The sequence below is a fragment of the Lithobates pipiens genome, unplaced genomic scaffold, assembly GCF_037356315.1.
Source record: "Lithobates pipiens isolate NorthernLeopardFrog02 unplaced genomic scaffold, aLitPip1_a1.2 Scaffold_3, whole genome shotgun sequence".
Lineage (NCBI taxonomy): Eukaryota > Metazoa > Chordata > Amphibia > Anura > Ranidae > Lithobates > Lithobates pipiens.
The window spans coordinates 231,705,652-231,732,975 of record NW_027507790.1 but is presented as its reverse complement, the minus strand read 5'-3'; the positions used below and the strand labels follow the sequence as shown (position 1 = coordinate 231,732,975).

General features: G+C 41.8%; 1 protein-coding gene across 2 annotated transcripts in view; it reads right to left on the bottom strand.

Annotated features, from left to right (window-relative positions):
• The window catches only part of AMACR (alpha-methylacyl-CoA racemase), a 97,859-nt gene extending 71,871 nt beyond the window's left edge, over positions 1–25,988 (bottom strand). For both annotated transcript variants that reach the window (XR_013263967.1, XM_077462887.1), the window contains exons 1-2: positions 25,835–25,988; positions 9,276–9,529 (exon numbers count right to left, since the gene is read on the bottom strand). Coding sequence is in view for 1 of the 2 variants with exons in the window: in XM_077462887.1 (XP_077319013.1) it covers positions 9,276–9,522 (247 nt within the window). In the remaining variant the exon portion in view is untranslated. The remainder of the gene's footprint in view (positions 1–9,275; positions 9,530–25,834) is intronic.
• Between the last annotated feature and the right edge of the window lie 1,336 nt (positions 25,989–27,324).

Genomic DNA, 27,324 nt, shown 5'->3' with positions numbered 1-27,324 from the left:
CACAAAGGTGGGGGTCACATCTGCGTACATGACACAAGCGAGCGAACTAAAGGTTCCAGCATTCACAAACATACACAAGTATCGCTCTAAAATCGCTTACATTATTCCCATTTGCACACAACACATGCATATCATTCTCTCACTTTCCTTTAACGCTTTTTAATACTTCCTTGCTTACATTTCTGCTTTCTTTATTTTGTTCTGATATCCTTTGCATCCAATGTATTGTAATTCCATACTTCACTTACTCTACCTTCTATGATCAGACGGGCAGCCATAGTGCTCATCCCATCCTCCCTCTCTGACAACATACAAAGCATTCTGTTTTAACTCTCATTACTGTTTCTTGACTTTACTAGTTGTAGTGCCTGACCCCAAATTCATCCCACAACTTAACATCAAAAAGTCCCTTTCTGTCTAGTGTTAATGTCACTCTTAATCCATCCTGCTCACATAAATAGCTGTTTCTCTAGCTGTATACTCTGCATGATTCTTAGTCCCTGTGGACTTTGGTGGTAACCCAGTTACCCTTTGTGGATCCCTGTCCACTTTAACCATTAATCTAGGGGCTCAGTATAGGCGGAACCGCACCTTCGGTTCATATATAGCGCTCCTCTTGCGCTGGGCATTTTTGAGGGTCTCTTACCCGTCATTCCCTTACTTAATTTAATGCCCATAATGACTGGCCAGTCTTCTCTACATGTGCCTATACCCTCTTGCCTCTAAACTACTTTATGTAGCAGATGTACTACATTATACTCTGTGAACAGCACTATTCTTCTCTTTCTCTATAACACTCTGATGGACAGTAGACAGTGACAACATAACATATAACCACTAATCAATACAGTTCGATTAAGGGGAGTAAAATAGGTACCCTTTGTCCCGAAAATGCCTTACCGATCAAGGAAGTCTGATAACTCAAATGTAAGCAAAAGGCTTACCTCAGCCGGCTGATTATCAGAAATTCCCGGATCGTCTCAAGCTCCTCGTTTCGGATACTCAGGGTCACCTGATAACCCCTCCTGGCTGGCTCGCCACCTGAAATGGATATTTTGATGATAGGCAACTCCTATCCTCATATTGATTAGTGGTTCCAAATTAATAACTACTGCAGTAGGGAACAGACACAAAAGATACGCTCAGCATCTTTCCAAATAACCGTTCTCCTTTATTATGACGCATTTGAAGGCTTTTATACACATGATTACGTAGGTATCACATTAATATTACAATTGTACGTTTATGGTAACAAGGGGCGTTACATAGGCAGGCTTATTCTAATCAGAACTCGAAAGAATGCAAAACATGTACTGAAAACATTATTAGTGCTGTGTGCACAGTGAGGGCATTGTGCAATACATATAAAATAGAATACAATTATATACAGAACCTACAAATTTCCATTACAGTCTATATATAATTTTTTTTTTATTATTTATTCTAATACCCTAGAGAGTAAAATGGTGGTCGTTGCAATACTGTCTGTCACACCGTATTTGCACAGCGGACTTACAAGCGCACTTTTTTGGGGGGAAAATAATTTATTAAATAAAAAAAAAAATAAGACAACAGTAAAGTTAGCCCAATTTTTTTTTTTTATATTGTGAAAGATAATGTTACGCCGAGTAAATCGATACCCAACATGTCACGCTTCAAAATTGTGCCCGCTCATGGAATGGCGACAAACTTTTACCCTTTAAAATCTCCATAGGCGACATTTAAAAAATTCTACAGGTTGCACGTTTTGAGTTACAGAGGAGGTCTGGGGCTAGAATTATTGCTCTTACTCTACCGATTGCAGCGATACCTCACATGTGTGGTTTGAACACCGCTTTCATATATGCGTTCGCTTCTGCACGCAAGCTTGGCGAGACAGGGCGCATTTAAAAAAAAAATGTTTTTCTTATTTTAACTTTTTTTATTTATTTCACTGTTCTTTTTTAAAAAAAAAAGTGTGTCACTTTCATTCCTATTACAAGGAATGTAAAAATCCCTTGTAATAGAAAAAAGCATGACAGGTCCTCTTATATATGAGATCTGGGGGGTCAGAGAGACCTCACATCTCATATTTACACTAAAATGCAATTTAAAAAAAATTCGTAATTTGAAAAAATAAAAATAAAATGTCCCTCTAAGAGCTATGGGCAATGACTTGGAGACAGGTGGGGGGCTGGGGGCTATCTTCCCCTCACTCATCTTCATGTCAGGCCAGGGACAGGTCCAGATCGCCGTCACGGACCTGGCTCCTAACTTTTTTAGCTGGCTCCTAGATTCCAAGCCAATTTGTCAACCCCTGTATATATATATATATATATATATATATCTTAACAGAAAATAAGTACATAAAAAAAGGTAAGATAAAAGAATATAAGTACATATTTATATATAATATATATATGCATGTACTAGTTATATTCTTTTATCTTACCTTTTTTTTTTTATGTACTTATTTTTTGTGAGGTTATCCAAAGGATTAATTAGCTAATCAAAAAAAAACAAAAAAAAAAAAAAACACTAGCCTTTAGAGAAACTAATTTTTATAAAACAGTGATTATACAACAGCCAACAAGTACTGTAGCACATGGAAGGTCATTGAACTCTTAACAGATTGTCATCTCATCTCCTTATCTCTTGTACTCTTGCTTATATAATATATAACCTTTAGAGATGTGAAGCAGATGAACAATTACGTTTGCATTATCTGTTGCATTTGTTTATTTCAAAAGTGTGATCCAAGCTCAACGGACTAATTATTACCCAAACTGCTTACTATTACATCCACTTATGGGGATTAGTGGTAAAATAGTGGGGTATCCTCTATAAGTGAAGGTGAAGGAAAGAGGGAAGGTGATTCAACTGTTGCTCCCGGTGCTCTGTGACCACTTATGCAATTGCTCTCACCAGAGTTATGACCCCGTCCGGGGTGGATCAGCCTTCACAGTATCAGCCACTGTGTTGCTCTCTGGCTTGCCTCTATTGTGATTCTGGGAGACCCTCGTTCCTCCGTTCGTATGCCGTGCTCGATTATATGTAATGAGTAAGAGGCATATCCATGGTGTAGTATGTTTTATAAAAATTTGTATTTATTATATAGACAAAAAATTACTCACAAACATCCGTTCGTATATGCTTTAAAAGGAAAGGAAGGAAAGATCCCGTTCGGCTGTCTCGCCGTATGAGTTAGCGGTGTATGCTGTCTGGCCACGCCCTACGCGTTTCGTCATCAAAGACGTCCTCTGGAGCGGCCATCTGCATACACCTTTTTCTATATATAGGGTGTAATGTGTCACCGCGCATGCGCGGAGAATCCCGCGGCCATTTTGATTGAGGGAATGCCCTCTATTAGTATAATACTGAATGTATTAGGCTAGGCAGGTGATTACTCAATGCACCTATGTTAATATAAATATAAATATAAAGATATATAATGCCTGAAGACATTACTCCTGTATATATAGAGGGAATCTGACTCAAAAAGTACTGACATTCCCTATATTGAATACAACATGATGTAAGGAACTGAGAACGGAACATGGAATAAAAACATTCATAAATAAAAATGAGAAATATAATGTGAATATAACAGAATAATGTGAAACATCTTTTAAATTTGTTCCAAACATTTTTTTAAAAAGGAGATTTTTAGAAAGGAATTTTTAAAAAGGCATTTTTCTTAAAGTTATGTGTGTACATTTGTCCCTACATGGGGAATTTTTGGAAGTTCCTAAAGGAAATGATATGAGTATTGAAATTATAGACAAGGAGTGTTTATTTTACTTATGTTTAAAATACTAAAATTTCTGGGAGTAATTAAAAATTCCGAATAGGGATAAACATAAAACTATTGTGAAAATAATGGGTAAAAGAGGATATGGAATTAAGTAAGACACATGTAAAATGTAAAATGTAAAGGGGGAGAAAAATTATATAATAATAGTGAAGTTGTTAAAATGTCCAAAATCTCAGTGATTTTGTGTTCTTTATCCTTATCTGTTTTGCCAAGGAAATAATTATAATTAGAGAGAATTGGAAAAAGAAGATGGACTATATGTTATTTGGGAACCTTGGATGAATAACATTCGACCCTTTTTGCAGGTTATGTGGGTAAGATCAAGAGTAGGGGTAAAAATAGAGATGGATTTAATGGGAATGTAATATAACAATATTAAAATATTAAAATATCAAAATATTAAAATATATGGATATATTCTAAGCCTTGTTGTTGAATGTATTACATTCGATCTGTATAAGGTATCAAGTTAGTTTGGCATTAAAAATTAGTTAAAAAACAGTTAAGATCTAAATCGATATTCATTCCTGCGGGATGTAGAGTTTCCATATTAAAAATCCATCTAGTTTCATTCTGTGAGACTTTTATAGTTTTGTCTTCTCCTCTCACTAAAGGTGATGTCATATATATTGTGGTTAATTTCCTCTAAAAAAGACTGTAGTTCTGAATGTGTGCCTCCCCAGATGATAATAATATCATCTATGTACCTTTTGTACATTTTAAGGTTTCTCCTCGGTATGCCGTAAATCTGTTCTGCTTCCCAATGATCCAAGAACAGGTTTGCCACGCTGGGTGCATATTTTGCCCCCATGGCTACACCTTTTGTTTGCACATAGTGTTTACCTCTATACCAGAAATGGTTATGGCTCATTGCCAAATCCAGGCCTTCTAATATATACTCAATCTGTTCTTGTTTGAGTCTAGACTTATTATGCAGGGCCCACTCAACTCCATTTAGTCCATCCTTCTGTTTGATATTCGTGTATAGGGAATTCACATCAATTGTTACCAGTATATCCTTCTCTTCAATGTTGATGTTCTGAATGTCCTTCAACAATTGCCTACTGTCTTTCAGATATGACTTGCCTTCAACTACTAATGGTTGTAGGAATCCATCAATATAGGCGCCTAGTCTTGAAAATAAAGAATCTATGCCACTAACAATGGGTCTCCCCGGAGGATGTGTTTGACTTTTGTGAATCTTTGGGACATAATATATTACTGGGGTTTTTGGTGCGTTAGGTACTAAATACCTTGCTTCCTTTTTATTCAGTATACCTTTAGTAAGTCCCTTATTGACATAGTTGTTCAGCTTCCTACTGTATTCTTCTTTTGGATTTTTCTTTCGTACTTTATATGTGTCTGGTATATTGAGGAGCCTAGCCATCTCTTCTTCATAATCTATTTTGTTTAGTATGACCAGCCCTTTGTTTAGTATGACCAGCTTTTTGTTGGAAATTCCGACTGTGTATAGGCTCCATCCAACATTTTCCATCGGAATTTCCATCACACAATATTTGAGATCTGGATCAAAATCAAAATCCGTGTACATAATTCCGATGCACAAAGTTCCACGCATGCTCGGAATCAAGCAGAAGAGCCGCACTGGCTATTGAACTTCATTTGTCTCGGCTCGTCATACATGTTGTACATCACCGCGTTCTTGACGTTTGCAATTGCCGACCAACTTTGTGTGACCGTGTGTATGCAAGACACATTTGAGCCAACATCTGTTGGAAAAAAATCCATGGATTTTGTTGTCGGAATGTCCGATCATGTGTACAGGGCACAAGAGCGGTAAGGATGTGGAATTCCCTTCCACAGGCAGTGGTCTCAGTGGGGAGCATCGATAGCAACTATTAGATAAGCACCTGAACGGCCGCAACATACAGGGATATACAAAGTAATTATTCCCAAATAAGCTGCGCTATACTGATCCAATAAGTGCTATGTGAAGCAAATAAGTGAATAAATAAAGCATGAAATCAAAAATATTAACAAAGTGAAGACAGGAAAATGCATATACTAATGTTCAAATGTTAGTCCATCATCCCATCAACAAAAAATGTTTTGCTTGTAATCTCCAACGTGTTTTAAACACACCACACCGATATAGGAAAAGTGTCATCAGAGTTTGCAGGAAAAGAGAGGACTTCCACCACCAACACTACTGCCGCTTACCAGCTACACTGATCCCATCTCAGAGACCAGATATCGCCAAATCAAAAATGCTTCCTCCGAGTCAGGACTGCATGGAGGGTGTATCCTCTTTAAGCGCTTGGTTCAAGTGGTTAGAAGAATCCTACGGCCACACCGCTTATTCCAATGGTTAGCAAAATCCTACGGCCACACCGCTCATTGCCCAGCACATATAATAACGAAAGGAATCGCCATAGTGTGATATAGTCACAAAATTTAATATAATAAAAAAGATTGCACTTACATCAAGTAGAAAAAACTTTGCTTTGTAAAACAAACAAATTCGCCGGCCGGCTTAGTAACGCTGCCCGTCACTTCCGGGTCCAGCGTAGATCGCGGTGACGTCAGTACGTCGCTCCTCCCTACGCCGTTTCGTTATAGGTAACGTCTTCCAGGGGCACAGGCGGCGTACTGACTCACCGCATTAAATAGCACTGTGTACAATTAACTCCGCCCCGCTCTGAGCTTCCATTGACCATGTCAGTTGAGGGCAAAATTCCCTATAATGTGGGCAGAAATGAGATCACTTCCGCCACATGTGATCAGCAGTAATGAGATCACTTCCGCCGCATGTGATCAGCTATATTGTAAACAACATCGGCCATATTAAATCTAAAAGTAACCATATTAGATCTGGGCAAAAATTACTTTATATCAAACCGAACGCCAGGATATGCATTGACCTTGCGGTCAGCACATTCAAATCAACAGGCATATCGGAGCAAGGGAAAAGAATTAATTAATTTGAGACAAAAAAGATAATATATAAATTATCTAAAAAATAAAAAGTAGAATTAAAATTATTTTAAAAGACAAAAATATATATCTAAAAAATATAAAAAATATTATAAAAAAGGAAAAAAAGGGTTTAATTCCCTTACATTATTATTTCTACCTATAGGATTACCAGCCACTATTTTACACGTTTCTGAGGGGAACCTATAAAAAATATAGAAAATATATAAGGACCCCATTTAATTCAAATGGATCATATATGGTATGTCAGAAACCTTTCTTTTAAGATTGTTTATTGGTGGGCTATTTATGTAAATTGCCACCCCACAAATAATAATAACAAACATTAATCTGCCATCATAATAGTGGGGCTCTCTAAAGACACCTCAAGAGAAAATTCATTTTATTAGAAAAAATAGTAAAAATAGTAAATAGTAAAATAGTAAAATAGGGTTCAGATTTCACTCAGTGTCAAAACATTATGCTATTCATCATAATCGCAACCCAGCTAACACGTTGTTCTTGGGAATAGATAAATACAGTGCTCATTGGAGGGGAAGCTCTCTGGTAAGAGAATTATCCAAGTTAGAAATGACTTGGATACATAGGGTACGTTGTTATACTCCTTATGGCCTTAATGTGGAAGTGGATGTTAACGCTTTTATTGATAATAGTTAGATGGCAGGTGATGAGATAAGCTGTGAACCCACTGTGAGTTTCTCTATGACCAAGTAACGTGAATTTTGCTCTCCATTTATTTTTTTCCATTTTTTTTATTTTTTTACTATTTTTACTATTTTTTCTAATAAAATGAATTTTCTCTTGAGGTGTCTTTAGAGAGCCCCACTATTATGATGGCAGATTAATGTTTGTTATTATTATTTGTGGGGTGGCAATTTACATAAATAGCCCACCAATAAACAATCTTAAAAGAAAGGTTTCTGACATACCATATATGATCCATTTGAATTAAATGGGGTCCTTATATATTTTCTATATTTTTTATAGGTTCCCCTCAGAAACGTGTAAAATAGTGGCTGGTAATCCTATAGGTAGAAATAATAATGTGAGGGAATTAAACCCTTTTTTTCCTTTTTTATAATATTTTTTAGATATATATTTTTGTCTTTTAAAATAATTTTAATTCTACTTTTTATTTTTTTAGATAATTTATATATTATCTTTTTTGTCTCAAATTAATTAATTCTTTTCCCTTGCTCCGATATGCCTATTGATTTGAATGTGCTGACCGCAAGGTCAATGCATAGCCTGGCGTTCGGTTTAATATAAAGTAATTTTTGCCCAGATCTAATATGGTTACTTTTAGATTTAATATGGCCGATGTTGTTTACAATATAGCTGATCACATGCGGCGGAAGTGATCTCATTACTGCTGATCCCATGTGGCGGAAGTGATCTCATTTCCGCCCACATTATAGGGAATTTTGCCCTCAACTGACATGGTCAATGGAAGCTCAGAGCGGGGCGGAGTTAATTGTACACAGTGCTATTTAATGCGGTGAGTCAGTACGCCGCCTGTGCCCCTGGAAGACGTTACCTATAACGAAACGGCGTAGGGAGGAGCGACGTACTGACGTCACCGCGATCTACGCTGGACCCGGAAGCGACGGGCAGCGTTACTAAGCCGGCCGGCGAATTTGTTTGTTTTACAAAGCAAAGTTTTTTCTACTTGATGTAAGTGCAATCTTTTTTATTATATTAAATTTCGTGACTATAGCATACTATGGCGATTCCTTTCGTTATTATATGTGCTGGGCAATGAGCGGTGTGGCCGTAGGATTTTGCTAACCATTGGAATAAGCGGAGTGGCCGTAGGATTCTTCTAACCACTTGAACCAAGCGCTTAAAGAGGAAACACCCTCCATGCAGTCCTGACTCGGAGGAAGCGTTTTTGATTTGGCGATATCTGGTCTCTGAGATGGGATCAGTGTAGCTGGTAAGCGGCAGTAGTGTTGGTGGTGGAAGTCCTCTCTTTTCCTGCAAACTCTGATGACACTTTTCCTATATCGGTGTGGTGTGTTTAAAACACGTTGGAGATTACAAGCAAAACATTTTTTGTTGATGGGATGATGGACTAACATTTGAACATTAGTATATGCATTTTCCTGTCTGCACTTTGTTAATATTTTTGATTTCATGCTTTATTTATTCACTTATTTGCTTCACATAGCACTTATTGGATCAGTATAGCGCAGCTTATTTGGGAATAATTATTTGAATTGTGGGTATCTCACGGTTAAAGCTGCTGCTGCGTTTATAATTCATAATTTTTTGTAATTATTGTTTTATTACTTCACATTAAGTTTACACAGGAACAGCGCTGTATTTTTTAGGTTTTACTCTATACAAAGTAATACTGACAAATAATCACACACATAGGTTGGACTTGATGGACTTGTGTCTTTTTTCAACCTCACCTACTATGTAACTGTGTAAGTTGGCAGAGGGCTAAGTAAAATCTTGTAGCTGGCCAGATGTGGAGACCCTTGACTGAGATTCAGTTATACTTTATTTTATCATCACTTACCATGGCGGAATGGTTCAATAAGGACATCTGAACGTTTGCACAACTTCTTCAACACACTGACTCCTCCTGGGCTCTTGAGATCCAATGCTATAGACCTTTTACCACGTGCCAGAGTGTCGCTTGCAACAGAGCTTTTGGCCTTATCCACCCGGATCACTTTGGCCCCAAAGTCAGCGAGGATCATTCCACAGAAGGGTGCAGGGGCCAGTCCTGCCAACTCCAACACCTGAATACCAGCTAGGGCCATTGCGTCACTATTAAAGAAGGAGAAAAATAATGTCAGAAGGCTTTTTCATTTAGAGGTGTTCCATATCTTTTCATTTTGCATCTCTTGAGGTGCATTGGATGTTTTGAAGCAATGGTCAACATTCATTTTTTATTTTTTTGGGAACTTTGCATTGGTGTAAAAAATACCTGGGGAGCTTTTCTAAATCACTGCCATGGCAGACATTATTGTAGACAGGTGACAACACCCTAACATGGCCGCTCTGTTTCTTTAGCTTTGTCACCTGCCCCACACCACAAGCAACATTCAGCAGCATGCAGACACAGGTATGAGGGATGGGAGGAGAGGCTGTGTGCTTTTCTGAATGCTAAATTAACCACCACCATACATTTAAAAAAGTAAATTTTAATTATAGTTAAAAATTATCTGCATTCTTAAGAATAAATTCACAAACTAGTCAGCTAATGTCACACTTGTTATAGATTAGCGTGCAAGGATTTCCTAATGGCAGGATCGCTTTGTTGGACAAACACTTAAGCCTAGTACACACGGGCCGAATGTCGGGTGGCATCTGCTGGTGCAATAGAAACCACCCGACATTCGCCTCGTGTGTACTGAAACCGGTCCGTTCTGTGTAAGGGGCATGACCGAAAAAGATCTGCTAATCAGCTCCCAATCTGACCCCCGGCCACGAGCGATCGCGGGCACAAGCAGCAGAACAGGGACATGTGTGTGTAAATGTATGAGAGGAGGAGCAGATCGTGAGTTCCTAATAACTAGGAACCACAATCTGTCATCTCCTATAGTCAGTCCCCTCCCCCTACAGTTAGAACACACAGTCAGGGAACACAGTTAACTCATTGATCGCCCCCTAGTGTTAACCCCTTCCCTGCCAGTGACATTTATACAGTAATCAGTGCATTTTTACAGCACTGATCGCTGTAAAATTGTCAATCGTCCCAAAAATGTGTCAAAAGTGTCTGATGTGTCCGCCATAATGTCGCAGTCACAAGAGATATATATATATATATATATATATATATATATATATATATATATATATATATATATATATATATTATTTTTTATTTTTTTTTCTCCACCATTACTAGTAAAAATAATAATAATAAGAAGAAAAATGCCATAAATCTATCCCCTATTTCAGTGATGGTGAACCTTGGCACCCCAGATGTTTTGGAACTACATTTCCCATGATGCTCATGCACTCTGCAGTGTAGTTGAGCATCATGGGAAATGTCATCGCCATCACTGGCCTATTTTGTAGACACTATAACATTTGCACAAACCAATCAATATACGCTTATTGCGATTTTTATTAATATGTAGAAGAATACATATCGGCCTAAAATTAGAAACAAAAATAGCTTTATTTTTTTTTTTAACAAAATGGGGATATTTATTATAGCAAAAAGTACAAAATATTGGTGTTTTTTTTTCGCTCATTTTTTTTTTATAGCGCAAAAAATAAAAACCACAGAGATGATCAAATACCACCAAAAGAAAGATCTATTTGTGGTGGGGGGGGGGGGGGGGGGGAGGACGTAAATTTTGTTTGTATACAGCATCGCACGACCGCACAATTGTCAGTTAAAGCGACGCAGTGCCGAATTGCAAAAAATGGCCCGGTCATTCAGCAGACAAATCTTCCGGGCTGAAGTGGTTAAGAAAGGAAGTGAAAATCTCCCAAAAGGGACACAAGCAGAAAAAAAAAATAATAATTATATGGATGGGGGTTTTAGCCCACCCCAAAACAAAAAAACAAAAATAAAAAAATGTATCGGTCTTTAGCTATACTTTAGTACTATACTTTTAACACTGGGATTCTCTAATTTCCCCATTGGATGCAAGGTTTGGAGGATATGTGTAATTTTTTTTTTTCAGAGCTCTGCTGTATTTGTCAAAAACTTCTGAGCAAAAAATAAATAAAAAATTAACCGTGAAATCAAAGCACACAAGGTTACACTCTGATAAGAAAGGGCATCAGTGTCAGAACCCCCCCCCAGGGCAAAAGGCTCTTTCTGGGGGAAAATCACTCTATGGTGAACCTAGCCAGGTGGACCTCACTCCTTAAGCTCCACACACACTATCAGATTTTCTGCTGATTTTTTCCTTCAGGTTTACCAAAACCATGTAGTGAAGGACCTGCCTGATTGCATACACATTGAAACTCCTAAGGTTTGACCTCCTATTATATGGTTTTGGTAAATCTGAAGGAAAAACTCAGCAGAAAAACGTATGTGCCCTATACACACGGTCGGAATTTCCGACGGAAAATGTGCGATCGGATCGCGTGTGGGCTCCATCGGACTTTTGCCGAATTTCCGACACACAATGTTTGAGAGCAGGGTATAAAATTTTCCGACAACAAAATGTGGTCGTTTAAATTCCGATCGTGTGTAGACAATTCCGACGGACAAAGTGCCACGCATGCTCAGAATAAATTAAGAGATCACAGCTATTGGCTACTGGCCTGTATAGTCCTGACGTATGTGTTGTATGTCACCTCGTTAAGAACAATCGGATTTCCTGACAACTTTGACGCACCGTGTGTATGCAAGACAAGTTTGGCACAAAATCCATCTGAAAAAATCCGATGGATTTTGTTGTCGGAATGTCCGACTGTGTGTACAGGGAAATAGTGTGTATGGGCCTTTAGGCACCTGTTGAAGCAATTCCTACAAGTACTTGGTGGGGAGCTCTCCCGAAAAAAAGAGACCTCTCTGGTTAGGGAGAGGAAAGAGACCAAGAGACCAGAGATCCTATCCCTGAGATCGGGGTCGTCCCCAATTTCCTGCACTCTCCATCTTTGCGAGAAAAAAAAAATTAAAAATAAACCAAACATGCAGTGAAAGTGCCGGTGATAAACAGTGCAAAAAAATTCAAAAATTTAAAATAGTGTAAAAATAAATCAAAAATGCCTTGTGCTACATACATGAGCTGGCTCGCTCATTTCAATAGGTTGCTCTACGCACCACAGACGCAGCAAAGTACCTTTTTTGAGCGTTGAGCTTTACACCCTTTTTTTTCTTTTTTTTGGCGCAAAACAGGTGTCTGCTGTGTTTGAGTTGCCATTAACAATGAATGGCACCGTGGTCATGAAATTTGATTTTGTGTGCATTAACATGCAGCCTAACAAGGAACATAACGAGCCCCAATTAGTGTGTTTCACAGTCAAATCAGTAGGTTGAGGTGTATCCTGGACCAACTGAAGGTCTTGGACTGCTGGGAGGTCTGGGATCTAATGCCCCGTACACGCGTTCAGAATTCTCGTCGGAAAAAGCTCTGATGGTTTTCCTGTCGGAATTCCACTTAAACTGTCTTGCCTACACACGGTCACACCAAATTCCGACCGCCAAGAACCCGGTGACGTACAACGGGACTAGAAAAAGGAAGTTCAATAGCCAGTAGCCAATAGCTTCCATCTCGTAGTTGAACCTTAGCATGCGTGAGTTTTCTCGCATCGGAATTGCATACGCACGATCGGAATTTCCGATAGAAAGCTTTTCCATTGGGAAAATTGAGAACATGCTCTCAAATGTCTTAGGCCGCGTACACACGCGCGGACTGTTCGCCCAACCTTGTCCGCTGAACAGTGTTTGGGCGGACAGTCCGCTCGTGTGTGGGGCTTCAGCGGACAGTTTCAGCGGACAGTTGGCCGAACAAGGTCTTACGGAAATTCCGAAAAACTGTCCGCTGAAACCTTGTTTCAGCGGACTGTTCGCTCGTGTGTAGGCTTGTTCGGCCAACTAAGTCTCGCGCATGCTCAGAAAGGATTTCCACGTCGGAAGGTTGCATTGCAGTGTATAGGACGTCGTATTTTTCGTCCCGTCGTACGTGCCGTTCACGTCATCGCGCACGGTTTCAGCAAACTGTTCGTCCGTCGTGTGTGGCCATGTCCGTCCATGCTAAGTTTGAGCGGACTGTTCGCTCAAACTGTTGGACGGACAAAGTTGGGCCAACAGTCCGCGCGTGTGTACGCGGCCTTAATGTTCTGCCGTGAATTTGGCCAGCTAAATTCCGATGGAGCATACACACGATCGCATTTTCCGATGAAAAGCTCTCATCAGTCTTTTGCTGGCCGAAATTCCGATTGTGTGTACGCGGCATAACTCTTCTGTCTGTCAGGGGTGTCAGGATCACAAGATAAGCTAATCAGGATCACAAAACGTTTTGGACGCAAGATAGTTCACATGCAAATTTCAACTTGTTTTTTTTTGTTGTTTTTTTTTCGATAACTGGCCGAAGTTCCGCCTAACCATGCATAATCTTCTTAAGTGCACAATATCTTTTTTAATTTTGTAATTCTTTTGGTTTTTTCACTTCTCTCTCTTAGCAGACCATTTACTTTATAATCTTCTACTTTTTCAGGTTTGTAAAACAGAGAACTTTAGCATTTAAATATATAAATATATATATATATATATATATATATATATATATATAATTATAATATTTCCAAGCAAAGAAACCCCCCCCCCCAAATACTATATCTTTTTATTTTATATATACATATACACACACACACACACACATACATATATATATATATATATATATATATATATATATATATATATATATATACAGTATTTTTGGGGTATTTTTTTGCTTGGGAAAAAAAAAAAGCATGCCAAATTGTCATAAGACATAAGGAATGAAAAAGCACTTTCACTTAACAGGATGCTATTTAAATGCTTCATGGCAAGTTTTTTTTTTTTTTTTAGTACAGCGATAAGAGCACTTTGCATAATAATACCTTATAACTATTCTAAAGCAACTCTTTATACTAAATACTACAGTCTAAGTCAGAATTCTGCACCTGAGAGCCTGGAGACCAAATGCAGCTCTCAGGACAGTATAGAATAATAAAAAAAATAAAGAAAAAGCATTTGCCAGGTGGTGCGGAGGCGTTGTATAACCTCCTCACTTGCCTGCTTTAACCACTTGAACCCCACACTAATGCACTGCAATTGCGTGCATTGCATTCGATTACGGGGCTCTTACATATCGTCCTCATTCACTTGAATAGGGAAGAAGAATTTTACGGATGTGAATGTTTTATTGGCATTTCCATGGGTAATCCCGCATAAACGGAAGCACTTTATGGACCATTACAGGTGTTCATTTTCTGACGGAGGTTTCTAGCAGTAGGATCCTGCATGTATTTTATGATGCCCATGAACCTTAAAGCGGACCTTCAGTCATTTTTTCAACTTTCCATCTATTAAATCTGCCTTTGTTGTTGTTTTAACTTTGGATAGTAAAACATTTTTTTTCTGCCAGTAAATCCCTTATAAAGCCCACTTCCTGTGTCTTGTCTGGAAAAAGCCTAGGCTTATGACATCATGCACAGCTCTCTCTCTCACTCTGGTGAGAGTTTGCCAGGAAGGGAGGCAAGTACAGAATCACTCCCCCCTTCCAGTGCCACATTTACCACGTGATCAGCCGTGTCCAATCACGGCTGATCACAATGTAAATAGGAAAAGCCAGTGATCGGCTTTTCCTCACTCGCGTCTCTCAGACGCAAGTAGAGGAGAGGCGATCGGCTGCTCCTCTGACGGGGGGGGGGGGGGGTCTGTGCTGATCAATTATCAGCCCAGCCCCCCCCCCCCCCGAGGATGCCCACACTGGACCACCAGGGACGCCACCAGACCACCAGGGATGCCCAGCACAAGGTAATCCTCCCTAGACTCCCAGGGATGCCAGTCAGTGCACACAATGGATGCCAATCAGTGCCCATAATGGATGCCAATCAGTGCTCACAATGGGCATCACTGATTGGCATGCATTATTGTTTGGCACTGATTGGCATCCATTAGTATAGTATAATATAATACAATGCTGCCTATCAGTGCCCACCTGTGCCGCCTATCAGTGCCCACCCGTGCCACCTATCAGTGCCCATCTGTGCCACCTATCCATGCCCATCTATGCCGCCTATCCATGCCCATATGAACCACCTATCCATACCCATCCATGCCGCCCATCCATGCCAATCCGTGCCATCTATCAGTGCCAACCCATGTCGCCCATCAGTGCCACCCATCAGTGCCACCTATCAGTGCCGCCTATCAGTGCCACATATCAGTGCCACATATCAGTGTCCATCAATGCCACCTCATCAGTGCCACTTCATTGGTGCCACCTCAGTCGTGTCCATCAGTGCCGCCTTATCAGTGCCCATCAGTGTAGCCCCATCAGTGCCCATCAGTGAAGGAGAAAACGTACTTATTTACAAAGTTTTGAAACTGAAACAAAAAAAACATTTTTTTTCAAAATTTTCGGTATTTTTTGTATTTGTTTAGCAAAAAATGAAAACTGTAGAGGTGATCAAATACCACCAAAAGAGAACTCTATTTGTGGGGAAAAAAATTATAAAAATTTCATTTGGGTACAGCGTAGCATGACCGCGCAATTGTCATTCAAAGTGCGACAGCGCTGAAAGCTCAAAATTGGTCTGGGCAGGAAGGTGTTTAAGTGCCCGGTATTGAAGTGGTTAAAAGTCAGCCGCTACAAACACTGTAGCTGCTGACTTTTAATAAGGACACTTACCTGTCCAGGGAGCCCACAATGTCGCCCCCCCCCCTCCCCCGGCCGATCCATCCATTGGTTCGGGTGCAGGTGCAGCCATTGTAACTAAGGGAAACTGGCAGTGGAGCCTACTGCGCATGTGCGATTTGCGCAGTGCATTCTGAATGGCCCTGTCATCTTCTGGGACACACACAGGTCCCAGAAGGCAGTGAGGGGGAAGGAGGAAATGACGCCGTGGGCTGAGGCCGAGGTAGGAAGGAAGTACACTCAGTACTTCACATAACATAAATAAAAATAAATAAATAATTATCCAAAAATGAGTGGTGGTTAAGAACAACTTGCAAAATTGGATGGAATCCCTCTTTAAAGTGGTTGTAAATCTCAGACATGAAATTTAAACAAAGCATATCCCTCTATAGTGTGTACGTGTCTCAATTAAGAGCACTGCACGGGGGGGCGGGGGTGATTTACTAAAGCCCCTTTCACACAGGCTTTTCGATCAGATCCACCTGTCAGATTTTCCAGATGGACCTGACCAGACACTCCATTCACCTCCGTTTGAACGATCGGATGGAATCAGATGAGAATGGACAGGTGGATCCGTTTTCATCAGATCTCCCCATAGAGGACAGCGGGGCTCTGACAGATCCATCCCTGCACAGTGAGTGGACACAGACCTGACATCCACTGGCTCAGCGGGGGATCAACGAATCGATCCCTTCCCCCACTGAGCAAAGCAGAGTCTGCCGGGTGGACCGCCTCTGTGTAAGAGCCCTAAGCCCCTGTACACACGGTCGGACATTCTGCCAAACAAATCCGTCGGATTTTGTTTGTCGGATCTTGTCCGAAACTGTTGCATACACACGGTCGGACTAAGTTGTCGAAAAATCCGATCATTCAGAACGTGATGACATAATTTCGTTACGATGGGACTACGTTCAGGCTAGTAGCCAACAGCTTTGATGTAGGAATTTGATCTGAGCATGCGTGGCACTTGGTCCGATCAAAATTCTCTACACATGATCGGAGTATGTCCGATCGAACCAGTTGGTCGGAAAATATTTCGAACATGTTGGAAAATTGGGTCCGACGGATATTCCGACGGAATCAGTCCGATGCATACCACACACAGTCAGATTATCCGACAACACGGTCCGATAGGACACATTCCGACGGATTCTCCGACCGTGTGTACAAGGGCTAAGACTGGTGCACACTGCATGTGGTGCAGCTGTGACTAGTACCTAATCAGCTTCGAACTTCAGCTTGTTCAGTTAGGCTTTGGCAATAAAACCTGGAAACTTCACCAGATTTTGCACTTCAGCTTTAGCAAATCCCCCCTAAAGCGGAGCTTCACCCAAAAGAAGAAGCTCCACTTGTTTGCATCTGCCACATTTTGCACTTTTTTTTGGGAGGGGAAAGGGGACCTGGTTTTAAACAGGTGCCAGCTCCCACTTCTGAGTTAGATCACAGCGATCTATGACGTAATTCATCCCCTCCTCCTCCTTCTCCCCGTAATCTTCTGGAAGACACACAGGTCCACAAAGCGCAGCACCACTCGTGCATGCACAGTTGGAAACCAACTGTGAAGCAGGAAGGGATATTAGCACCATTAATTTGTATTGTCACATATTTAGTTTTACTTGTACTGTTTTATGATTTGTATTGTTTGTTTTTTTGTTTACTGCAAATCATGTAGTGTGCTTATGTATAGATTATCAAGCAGCGCCGCGCCATTTCTTATTTTATAGCTGCTGATGTGGGAACACATGTAGGGTGCCGGCAGTTGCTGAGTGTCACATTGGAGGACAGCTGATTAGGATTATTATATTACCGGTATGTATCACCAATAGCAGCAGAGGGGTTTTCTTTCCCCCTGTAGGCCGGGTTCACACTGCTCCAACTTGGCTCTACGACTTCATTGAATGGGAATCGGACTTTGATCCGATCATACCAGGCCCTTTGAGTCTGGTATGAATCTTTAGGGGGGAACCCCACATCTAAAAAAAAGAAAAAAAAAAAAACTAGTGTGGGACCCCCTCGGAATCCATAACAGTCCTTTAAAGGTGAAGGACGAGTGATTGTACCCCTACCCATTCACCCAAAAAAAAAAAAAAGTGTAAATAAAAAACAAGAGACGGTTTTTAAGAAATCCTTTATCAAAAGTGAAGAATGTCCCCATCGTAGCTCCAACGTCTTATTCCTCCTGTCTTCCCCTCCACTTGTTATCTTCCTTGTCCCCGACCCCATCCTTTTCCAATGCTGGCTCCTGCAGTTGTGTCTTCTCAAACGTCTGCTAGTTCTTATATAGCCATGGGGCGTGGCCATCTGGTGACGTCACCGTGAGCCCCCGCCCCTTGTGACAGCACGGCAGAGAAGACAGTAGGTTGCGGAGAGGACAGCAGTCGGCGGTGAAGAACCTGCGGAGAAGACACCAGGCGGTGGAGAGGACCGCAGGAAGAACACTCCTGGAGGGAGAAGACACATTGGAGCTATGATAGGGACATTCTTCACTTTTAATAAAGGACCTGTCAAAAACTGTGTCTCTTGTTTTTATTTAAAATGCTTTTTTTTTTTTTTTTTTTTAGGGGTGAATGGGTAGGGGTACTCATTCCCATGGGTGGGCGGGATCTGGGGGTCCCCAGTTTAAAGGGGGACTTCTAGATTCTGATAAGCCCCCTGCCCGCAGACTCCCACAACCACTAACCAGGGTTGTCAGGAAGAGACCCTTGTCCCCATCAACATGAGGAAAAGGTGCTTTGGGTTGGGGGGATAGAGCCCCCCACTGCCCCAAAGCACCCACCCCCCCATGTTGAGGGCATGTGGCCTGGTATGGTCCAGAGGGGGGGCGTTTGTTCCCCCCTTTCCTGACCTGCCGGGCTGCGTGCTCGAATAAGGGTCTGGTATGGATTGGGGGGGGGGATCCCCACACCGGGTTATTTTCTTTTTGGCATGGGGTTTCCCCTCAAAATCCCTACCAGACCTACAAGTCTGGTATGGGCTTGGGAGGAGGGGACCCCACACTGTTTTTGTTTTTTTTATTTTGCCATGGGGTTCCCTTTCAAGATTCTCAGTATAAGTTGCATGCCACAAGTCGGGTCAGTTAAGACTATGAACCCACTTGGCTTACATTCAAATCAGCCCATCAGCCCATTCAAATCAATGGGCTGAAATGGTGCCCAAGTCAGACAAAAGTAGTGCAAGAACCTTTTTCAAAGTCAGACCGACACAACTCAGATCAGTTAGGATGGTTCTCATAGGGAACCATTCATTTTTACGTCATGTGACTTGTGCTCTTGAGGTCAGAACGTACGTCGGACCACCGTGAACCGGGCCTTAGGCTGCTTTGGATGCTTTTCGATAAAATATATAAATTTTTTTTATCACTAATGGCAGTGCACAGTATTTTGTTGTATCGTAATATACCAGATGAAAAAAATTGTAAGCAAATAATCATAGTTATAATCAATAAAATATGCACTTAACCGAACCTTGCTAAAATTGGCCTGGGAATCTAAGCTTCATTGAGAAGAGTTAAAAAGTAACTAAAAGCAAAACTTTTTATTTACTTTAGATAGATTAGAGAAGGTTTAGAACCTCTGTCAGGTCTGTAATGCTGCCTGTGACCCCAGTAGGGAGATTCACCCTATTCAAAGTATTTTTTTTTTTAATTGCCTTTCTACGGTAAAGCCTAATCACAGGTTGCTCTAGACACCGGAGACCAGAGCAGAAATTGTACTGCTGGCAATAGTAACCAGATTGTTATCTTATTGGAAAAATTAGACCTGGTTAGTTTCAATGGGCAGCAGTTTATATGGACACATATAGAGAGCTCAATACTCAGTATACAGTGCCTTGAAAAAGTATTCATACCCTTGAAATTTTCCACATTTTGTCATGTTACAACCCAAAAACGTAAATGTATTTTATTGGGATTTTATGTGATAGACCAACACAAAGTGTCACATAATTGTGACATGGAAAGGAAATGATAAATGGTTCTCCACATTTTTTTGCAAATAAATATGTGAAAAGTGTGGCGTGGATTTGTATTCAGCCCCCCTGAGTCAATACTTTGTAGAACACCCTTTCACTGCAATTACAGCTGTAAGTCTTTTTGGGGATGTCTCTACCAGCTTTGCACATCTAGAGAGTGACATTTTTGCCTATTCTTCTTTGCAAAATAGCTCAAGTTCTGTCAGATTGGATGGAGAGCTTCTGAACAGCAATTTTCAAGTCTTGCCACAGATTCTCAATTGGATTGAGGTCTGGACATTGACTGGGCCATTCTAACACATGAATATGCTTTGATCTAAACCATTCCATTGTAGCCCTGGCTGTATTTTTCGGATTGTTGTCCTGCTGGAAGGTGGACCTCCACCCCAGTCCCAAGTTTTTTGCAGACACTAACAGGTTTTCTTCTAATGCCTCGTACACACGATCAAACAATCCGGTGGAAAAGAGGATGCTGGGACTGTGACATCATAATGGGCGGGGACATCATCCTGTGATGTCCCTAAATAAGTCGCCGCACGCCGCATCCCTGCCATTGTGACCAGAGGCAGCGACGAGGCAACATCTCCAGAAGAGAAGAACAGAAGAAGAGAAGAACAGGAGACGGTGACAGCGGCAGCGGTGACAGAAGACCGCTTGTAAAAGAGCTAGAAGAAGGCGCGGTGGCCCGGCAAGAAGAACCGAAGAGGAGGACAAGACCCCCCGAAGTCGGAAGAAGAGGGCGGCAGCGAAGAAGAAAGCTGGGCTCCTCCGCTAGTGAAAGAGCTAGCAAAAGAGCAGAAGATAGCGGAGGAGTCCGGCGAGAAGACCCCCGAAGACGGAAGAAGACCCTCGGAGCTGTCCAATAAACTATTTTAACCCTTGTGTGTTCTGCTTTTTTTACTTTTTTTCATAGGTGAATGGGTAGGGGTACATTGTACCCCATACTCATTCACATAGGGTGGGGGGCCGGTATCCGGTGGCCCCCTTATTAAAGCCCCCCGCCCGCAGACCCCTGACAACCAACGGCCAGGGTTGTCGGGAAGAGGCCCTTGTCCTCATCAACATGGGGACAAGGTGCTTTGGGGTGGGGTGGCCCCCCCTTCCCCAAGGCACCACCCCCTGTTCAGGGCACGCTCGCTCGCCCCCACCCCCTTTCCTGGCCGGCCGGGTAGCGTGCTCAGATAAGGGTCTGATATGGACCTGGGGGGGACCCCACGCCGATTTATCGGCGTAGGGGTTCCCCTTTAAGTCCATACCAGGTGACGGGCCAGCGACGCCTCCTTCGCTGGCCTCGGCTACCTGGAGACGCGCTCAAAATTAACTGACTTTCCTCCGCGTGTGTGGGCGAGTCCGTTCATTTCAAAAGTACGGTGGATAATCAGACAGACTTAGTACGCCGTATTAGTCCGCTGAAAAAGTGCCGTGTGTAGGCAAGTAGCTCGTTTGGAAAGTCTGGCAGACAGTCCGGCGGAAAGTCCGCCAGACTAAGTCCGCTGGATAGTCTGCTACGTGTGTACGCGGCATAAGATTGCCTGTATTTGGCTCCATCCATCTTCCCATCAACTCTGACCAGCTTCTCGGTCCCTGCTGAAGATAAGCATCCCCATAACATGATACTGCCACCACCATGTTTCATGGTGTGTTCAGGGTGATGTGCAGTGTTAGTTTTCCGCCACACATAGCATTTTGCTTTTAGAGCAAAAAGTTCCATTTGGTCTCATCTGACCAGAGCACCTTCTTCCACATGTTTTCTGTGTCCCCCACATGTCTTCTCGCAAACTGCAAATGGGACTTCTAATGCCTTTCCTTCAACAATGGCTTTCTTCTTGCCACTCTTCCATAAAGGCCAGATTTGTGGAGTACACAACTATAAATTGTCCTGTGGACAGATTCTCCCACCTGAGCTGTGCATCTCGGCAGTTCCTCCAGAGTCACCATGGGCCTCTTGGCTGCTTCTCTGATTAATGCTCTCCTTGCCCGGCCTGTCAGTTTAGGTGGACGGTCATGTCTTGGTAGGTTGTAGTTGTGCCATACTCTTTCCATTTTTGGATGATGGATTGAACATTGCTCTGTGAGATGTTCAAAGCTTGGGGTATTTTTTTATAAACATAACCCTACTTTAAACTTCTCCACTTTATCCCTGACCTGTCTGGTGCTGTTTATTCACCAAGGTTCTCTAACAAACCTTTGCGGGCTTCACAGAACAGCTATATTTATACTGAGATTAAATTACACAAAGGTGGGCTCCATTTACTAATTATGTGACTTCTGAAGACAAAATTGCTTCTACTAGATTTTAGTTAAGGGTATTAGAGTAAAGGGGGCTGAATACAAATGCACACCACACTTTTCACATATTTATTTGTAAAAAATGTTGAAAATCATTTATCATTTCTTTTCTGTCCACTTCACAATGGTGTGACACTTTGGGTTAGATTTACTAAAACTTGTGCACTCAGAATCTGGTGCAGCTGTGCATGATAGCCAATCAGCTTCTAACTTAAGCTTGTTCAGTTAAACTTTGACAATAAAACCTGGAAGCCGATTGGTTTCTATGCAGAGCTGCACCAGATTTTGCACACTCCAGTTTTAGTAAATAACCCACTTTGTGTTGGTCTATCACATAAAATCCCAATAAAATACATTTACATGTTTAGTTGTAAATAGGGGTGCACCCAATGGATTTTTTTAGCGCCGAAACCGATACCGAAAATGAAAAATACCCTATGCCGAAAACAGAACCGAAAATAAACAGTTTTTAAGAAATCTTTATATTTTTATATTCAATTGTATTATATTTGACTTTTTAATTAATATCATCAATTTAAATTAATATAAATTTATTGTCGGCCATTATTGGCACCGTTGGTGCGAGAAAAGCTCAAGGAAATTCAGTCTCCAACCATTTCTTATATCATGTCCCCAGTCTGTAACCATCTGATACAGGAAATGGTCAGAGACTGCAGACAAAGTACAGGAGACGGTCAGAGACTGCAGACACAGTACAGGAGATGGTCAGAGACTGCAGACAAAGTACAGGAGACAGTCAGAGACTGCAGACATAGTACAGGAGACAGTCAGAGACTGCAGACAAAGTACAGGAGATGGTCAGAGGAGATGGTCAGAGACTGCGGACATAGTACAGGAGACAGTCAGAGACTGCAGACATGGTACAGGAGATGGTCAGAGACTGCAGACAAAGTACAGGAGACGGTCAGAGACTGCGGACATAGTACAGGAGACGGTCAGAGACTGCAGACAAAGTACAGGAGACGGTCAGAGACTGCGGACATAGTACAGGAGATGGTCAGAGACTGCAGACACAGTACAGGAGATGGTCAGAGACTGCAGACAAAGTACAGGAGATGGTCAAAGGAGATGGTCAGAGACTGCGGACATAGTACAGGAGACAGTCAGAGACTGCAGACATGGTACAGGAGATGGTCAGAGACTGCAGACATAGTACAGGAGACAGTCAGAGACTGCAGACATAGTACAGGAGACAGTCAGAGACTGCAGACATGGTACAGGAGATGGTCAGAGACTGCAGACATAGTACAGGAGACGGTCAGAGACTGCGGACATAGTACAGGAGACGGTCAGAGACTGCGGACATAGTACAGGAGAAGGTCAGAGACTGCGGACATAGTACAGGAGATGGTCAGAGACTGCGGACATAGTACAGGAGATGGTCAGAGACTGCGGACATAGTACAGGAGAAGGTCAGAGACTGCGGACATAGTATAGGAGATGGTCAGAGACTTCAGACATGGTACACCTGAGTGAGTGTCTACAATTGTCCCAATCCCTGTACATTCACATTGGTCCCTGCACACTCACATTGGTCCCTACCCTCAAGGAGCCCACAAGCCAAGGTCCCCATTCATATACTAGGACCAATTTTTGGACAGAAGCCTACCAGCATGTCTTTGGAGTGTGGGAGGAAACCGGAGTACCAGGAGGAAACCCATGCAGGCACAGGGAGAACATGCAAACTCCAGGCATATAGTGTTGTGGTTGGGATTCAAACCAGCAACCCTTTTTGCTGCTAGGCGAGAGTGCTAACCACTACACCACTGTGCCGCCCCAGACATGATACAAGAGATCAATCCAGCCTCACCAGTGTCCGTCAGATGCAGCCTGCCCGTTCCCCTCATACAGCCTGCCATTGCTCATCATATGTGACTGAATGCAGCCTCACCCGTGCCCGGATCAGAGCGGCATCTCCGTGTGTCCTGGGGCTGTGAACTGAATTGCAATGGGTGGCACCAGCGGGCGGGAGGGCGGGAGCCCACCCAGGCCCTGCCCCCATTTTCGGCCACATTATCAACAAGATTTTTCTTTCCGCAATGCGCCCCGAAAACACCATTTTTGGCCAATATGTTTTGGCGGCCGAAATTTGGTGCATCCCTAGTTGTAATATGACAAAATTTGGAACATTTCAAGGGGTATGAATACTTTTTCAAGGCACTATACATGACACATCCTCCTCTATAGAGCTCAGTGATCTCTATACATGACACATCCTCCTCTATAGAGCTCAGTGATCTCTATACATGACACATCCTCCTCTATAGATCTCAGTGATCTCTATATATGACACATCCTCTCTATAGAGCTCAGTGATCTTTATACATGACAAATCCTTCTCTATAGATCTCAGTGATCTCTATACATGACACATCCTCTCTATAGATCTCAGTGATCTGTATACATGACACATCCCTCTCTATAGAGCTCAGTGATCTCTATACATGACACATTCCCTCTATAGAGCTCAGTGATCTCTATACATGACACATCCCTCTCTATAGAGCTCAGTGATCTCTATACATGACACATCCCCTCTATAGAGCTCAGTGATCTCTATACATGACACATCCCTCTCTATAGAGCTCAGTGATCTCTATACATGACACATCCCCCTCTATAGAGCTCAGTGATCTCTATACATGACACATCCCTCTCTATAGATCTCAGTGATCTCTATACATGACACATTCCCTCTATAGAGCTCAGTGATCTCTATACATGACACATTCCTCTCTATAGATCTCAGTGATCTCTATACATGACACGTCCTCTCTATAGATCTCAGTGATCTCTATACATGACACGTCCTCTCTATAGATCTCAGTGATCTCTATACATGACACATCCCTCTCTATAGAGCTCAGTGATCTCTATACATGACACATTCCCTCTATAGAGCTCAGTGATCTCTATACATGACACATTCCTCTCTATAGATCTCAGTGATCTCTATACATGACACGTCCTCTCTATAGATCTCAGTGATCTCTATACATGACACATCCCTCTCTATAGAGCTCAGTGATCTCTATACATGACACATTCCCTCTATAGAGCTCAGTGATCTCTATACATGACACATTCCTCTCTATAGATCTCAGTGATCTCTATACATGACACGTCCTCTCTATAGATCTCAGTGATCTCTATACATGACACATCCTCTCTATAGATCTCAGTGATCTCTATACATGACACATCCCTCTCTATAGAGCTCAGTGATCTCTATACATGACACATTCCCTCTATAGAGCTCAGTGATCTCTATACATGACACATCCCTCTCTATAGATCTCAGTGATCTCTATACATGACACATTCCCTCTATAGAGCTCAGTGATCTCTATACATGACACATTCCTCTCTATAGATCTCAGTGATCTCTATACATGACACGTCCTCTCTATAGATCTCAGTGATCTCTATACATGACACATCCCCTCTATAGAGCTCAGTGATCTCTCAGTATTACCTGCACTGTGATGATCAGTTATTCTTCTTGCTCAGCTGTGTTGTGTACACAGCACTTCCTTCTTCCTCTCCGCTGTCAGAGGAAGCTGAATGCTCATTGGATGCAGCGCACGGTGATTTCCCTCATGCTCCCTGTGATTGGCTGAGAAATCTCCTGCCTGTAGACTATGAATAAAAGTCCTGTCCTTGGACTGTAGAATGCTGTGCTGTGCACTGTGTGTAGGTTTATCATCTGTAGCTGAACTTTGTGTTACTCTATGACTGCTACTTTGGAACTACTTTGTAACTTGTTAGTAACTAAGACACAATTATCTTTTCCTCGTCCTCTCAGGACTGGATCATGGCAGCTCACAATGTCCTAGGGTAGGTATATTCATGTAAAAAAAATAGAAAAAAAAAGTGGGGGATATTCTTCGCCGTTCCATAGAGGTGAATGGAGCGTCCGATCGGGTCCAACCTGAAAATCGGACAGGCGGATCTGGTTGGACAGCATGTGTGAAAGGTTATAGTGTCAAAAATGCTAAAATGTTGAAATTGTGCCGTATAACAAATAGTTAAAGTGTACGTAAAAGCAAACATTTTTCCTGGGGCCAGATACCCCGAAGGGAAAAAGTATTTGACCCCCTGCTGATTTTGTACGTTTGCCCACTGACAACGAAATGATCAGTATATCATTTTAATGGTAGGTTTATTTTAACAGTGAGAGACAGGACAACAAAAATATCCAGAAAAATGCATTTCAAAAAAGTTATAAATTGATTTGCTTTTTAACCACTTCAGCCCCAGAAGGTTTTACCCCCTTCCTGACCAGAGGACTTTTTACAATTTGGCACTGCTAATTGTACCCAAATAAAATGTGCGCTCTTTTTTCCCCACAAATAGAGTTTTCATTTGGTGGTGTTTGATCACCTCTGTGGTTTTTATTTTTTGCGCTATAAACAAAAAAAAGTGAGAGTTTTGGAAAAAGAAATGATATTTTTTACTTTTTGCTATAATAAATATCCCCAAAAATGTTTTAAACAAAACAAAATTTCCTCATCAGTTTAGGTCAAGATACATTCTTCTACATATTCTTGGTAAAATCGCAATAATATATTGATTGGTTTGCACAAAAGTTATAGCGTCTGCAAACTATGGGAAAGATTTATTGCATTTTTTTTTTTACTTGTAATAGTGGAGATCTGCGATTTTTATTGGATTGCGACATTGTGGCACAGCGCTGCGCTAAATCAGAGGCAGTGAGACATTGCCCGATCACTGCAGCTGCACATTGGGGCAATGTCTAACTGCCTGTGATTAGCTCAGTGCTGCGCCAGCTTCCTGGTGGGCTCAGCACGTGTTCCATGCGAACACGCCTGAGCTCATCCCTAGCCAAGACCAAATAGCTGGCCAAGAATGTCAGGGACAAGATTGTAGACCTACACAAGGCTGGAATGGCTACAACAGTGGTCATCAACCCTGTCCTCAGGGCCCACTAACAGGCCAGGTTTT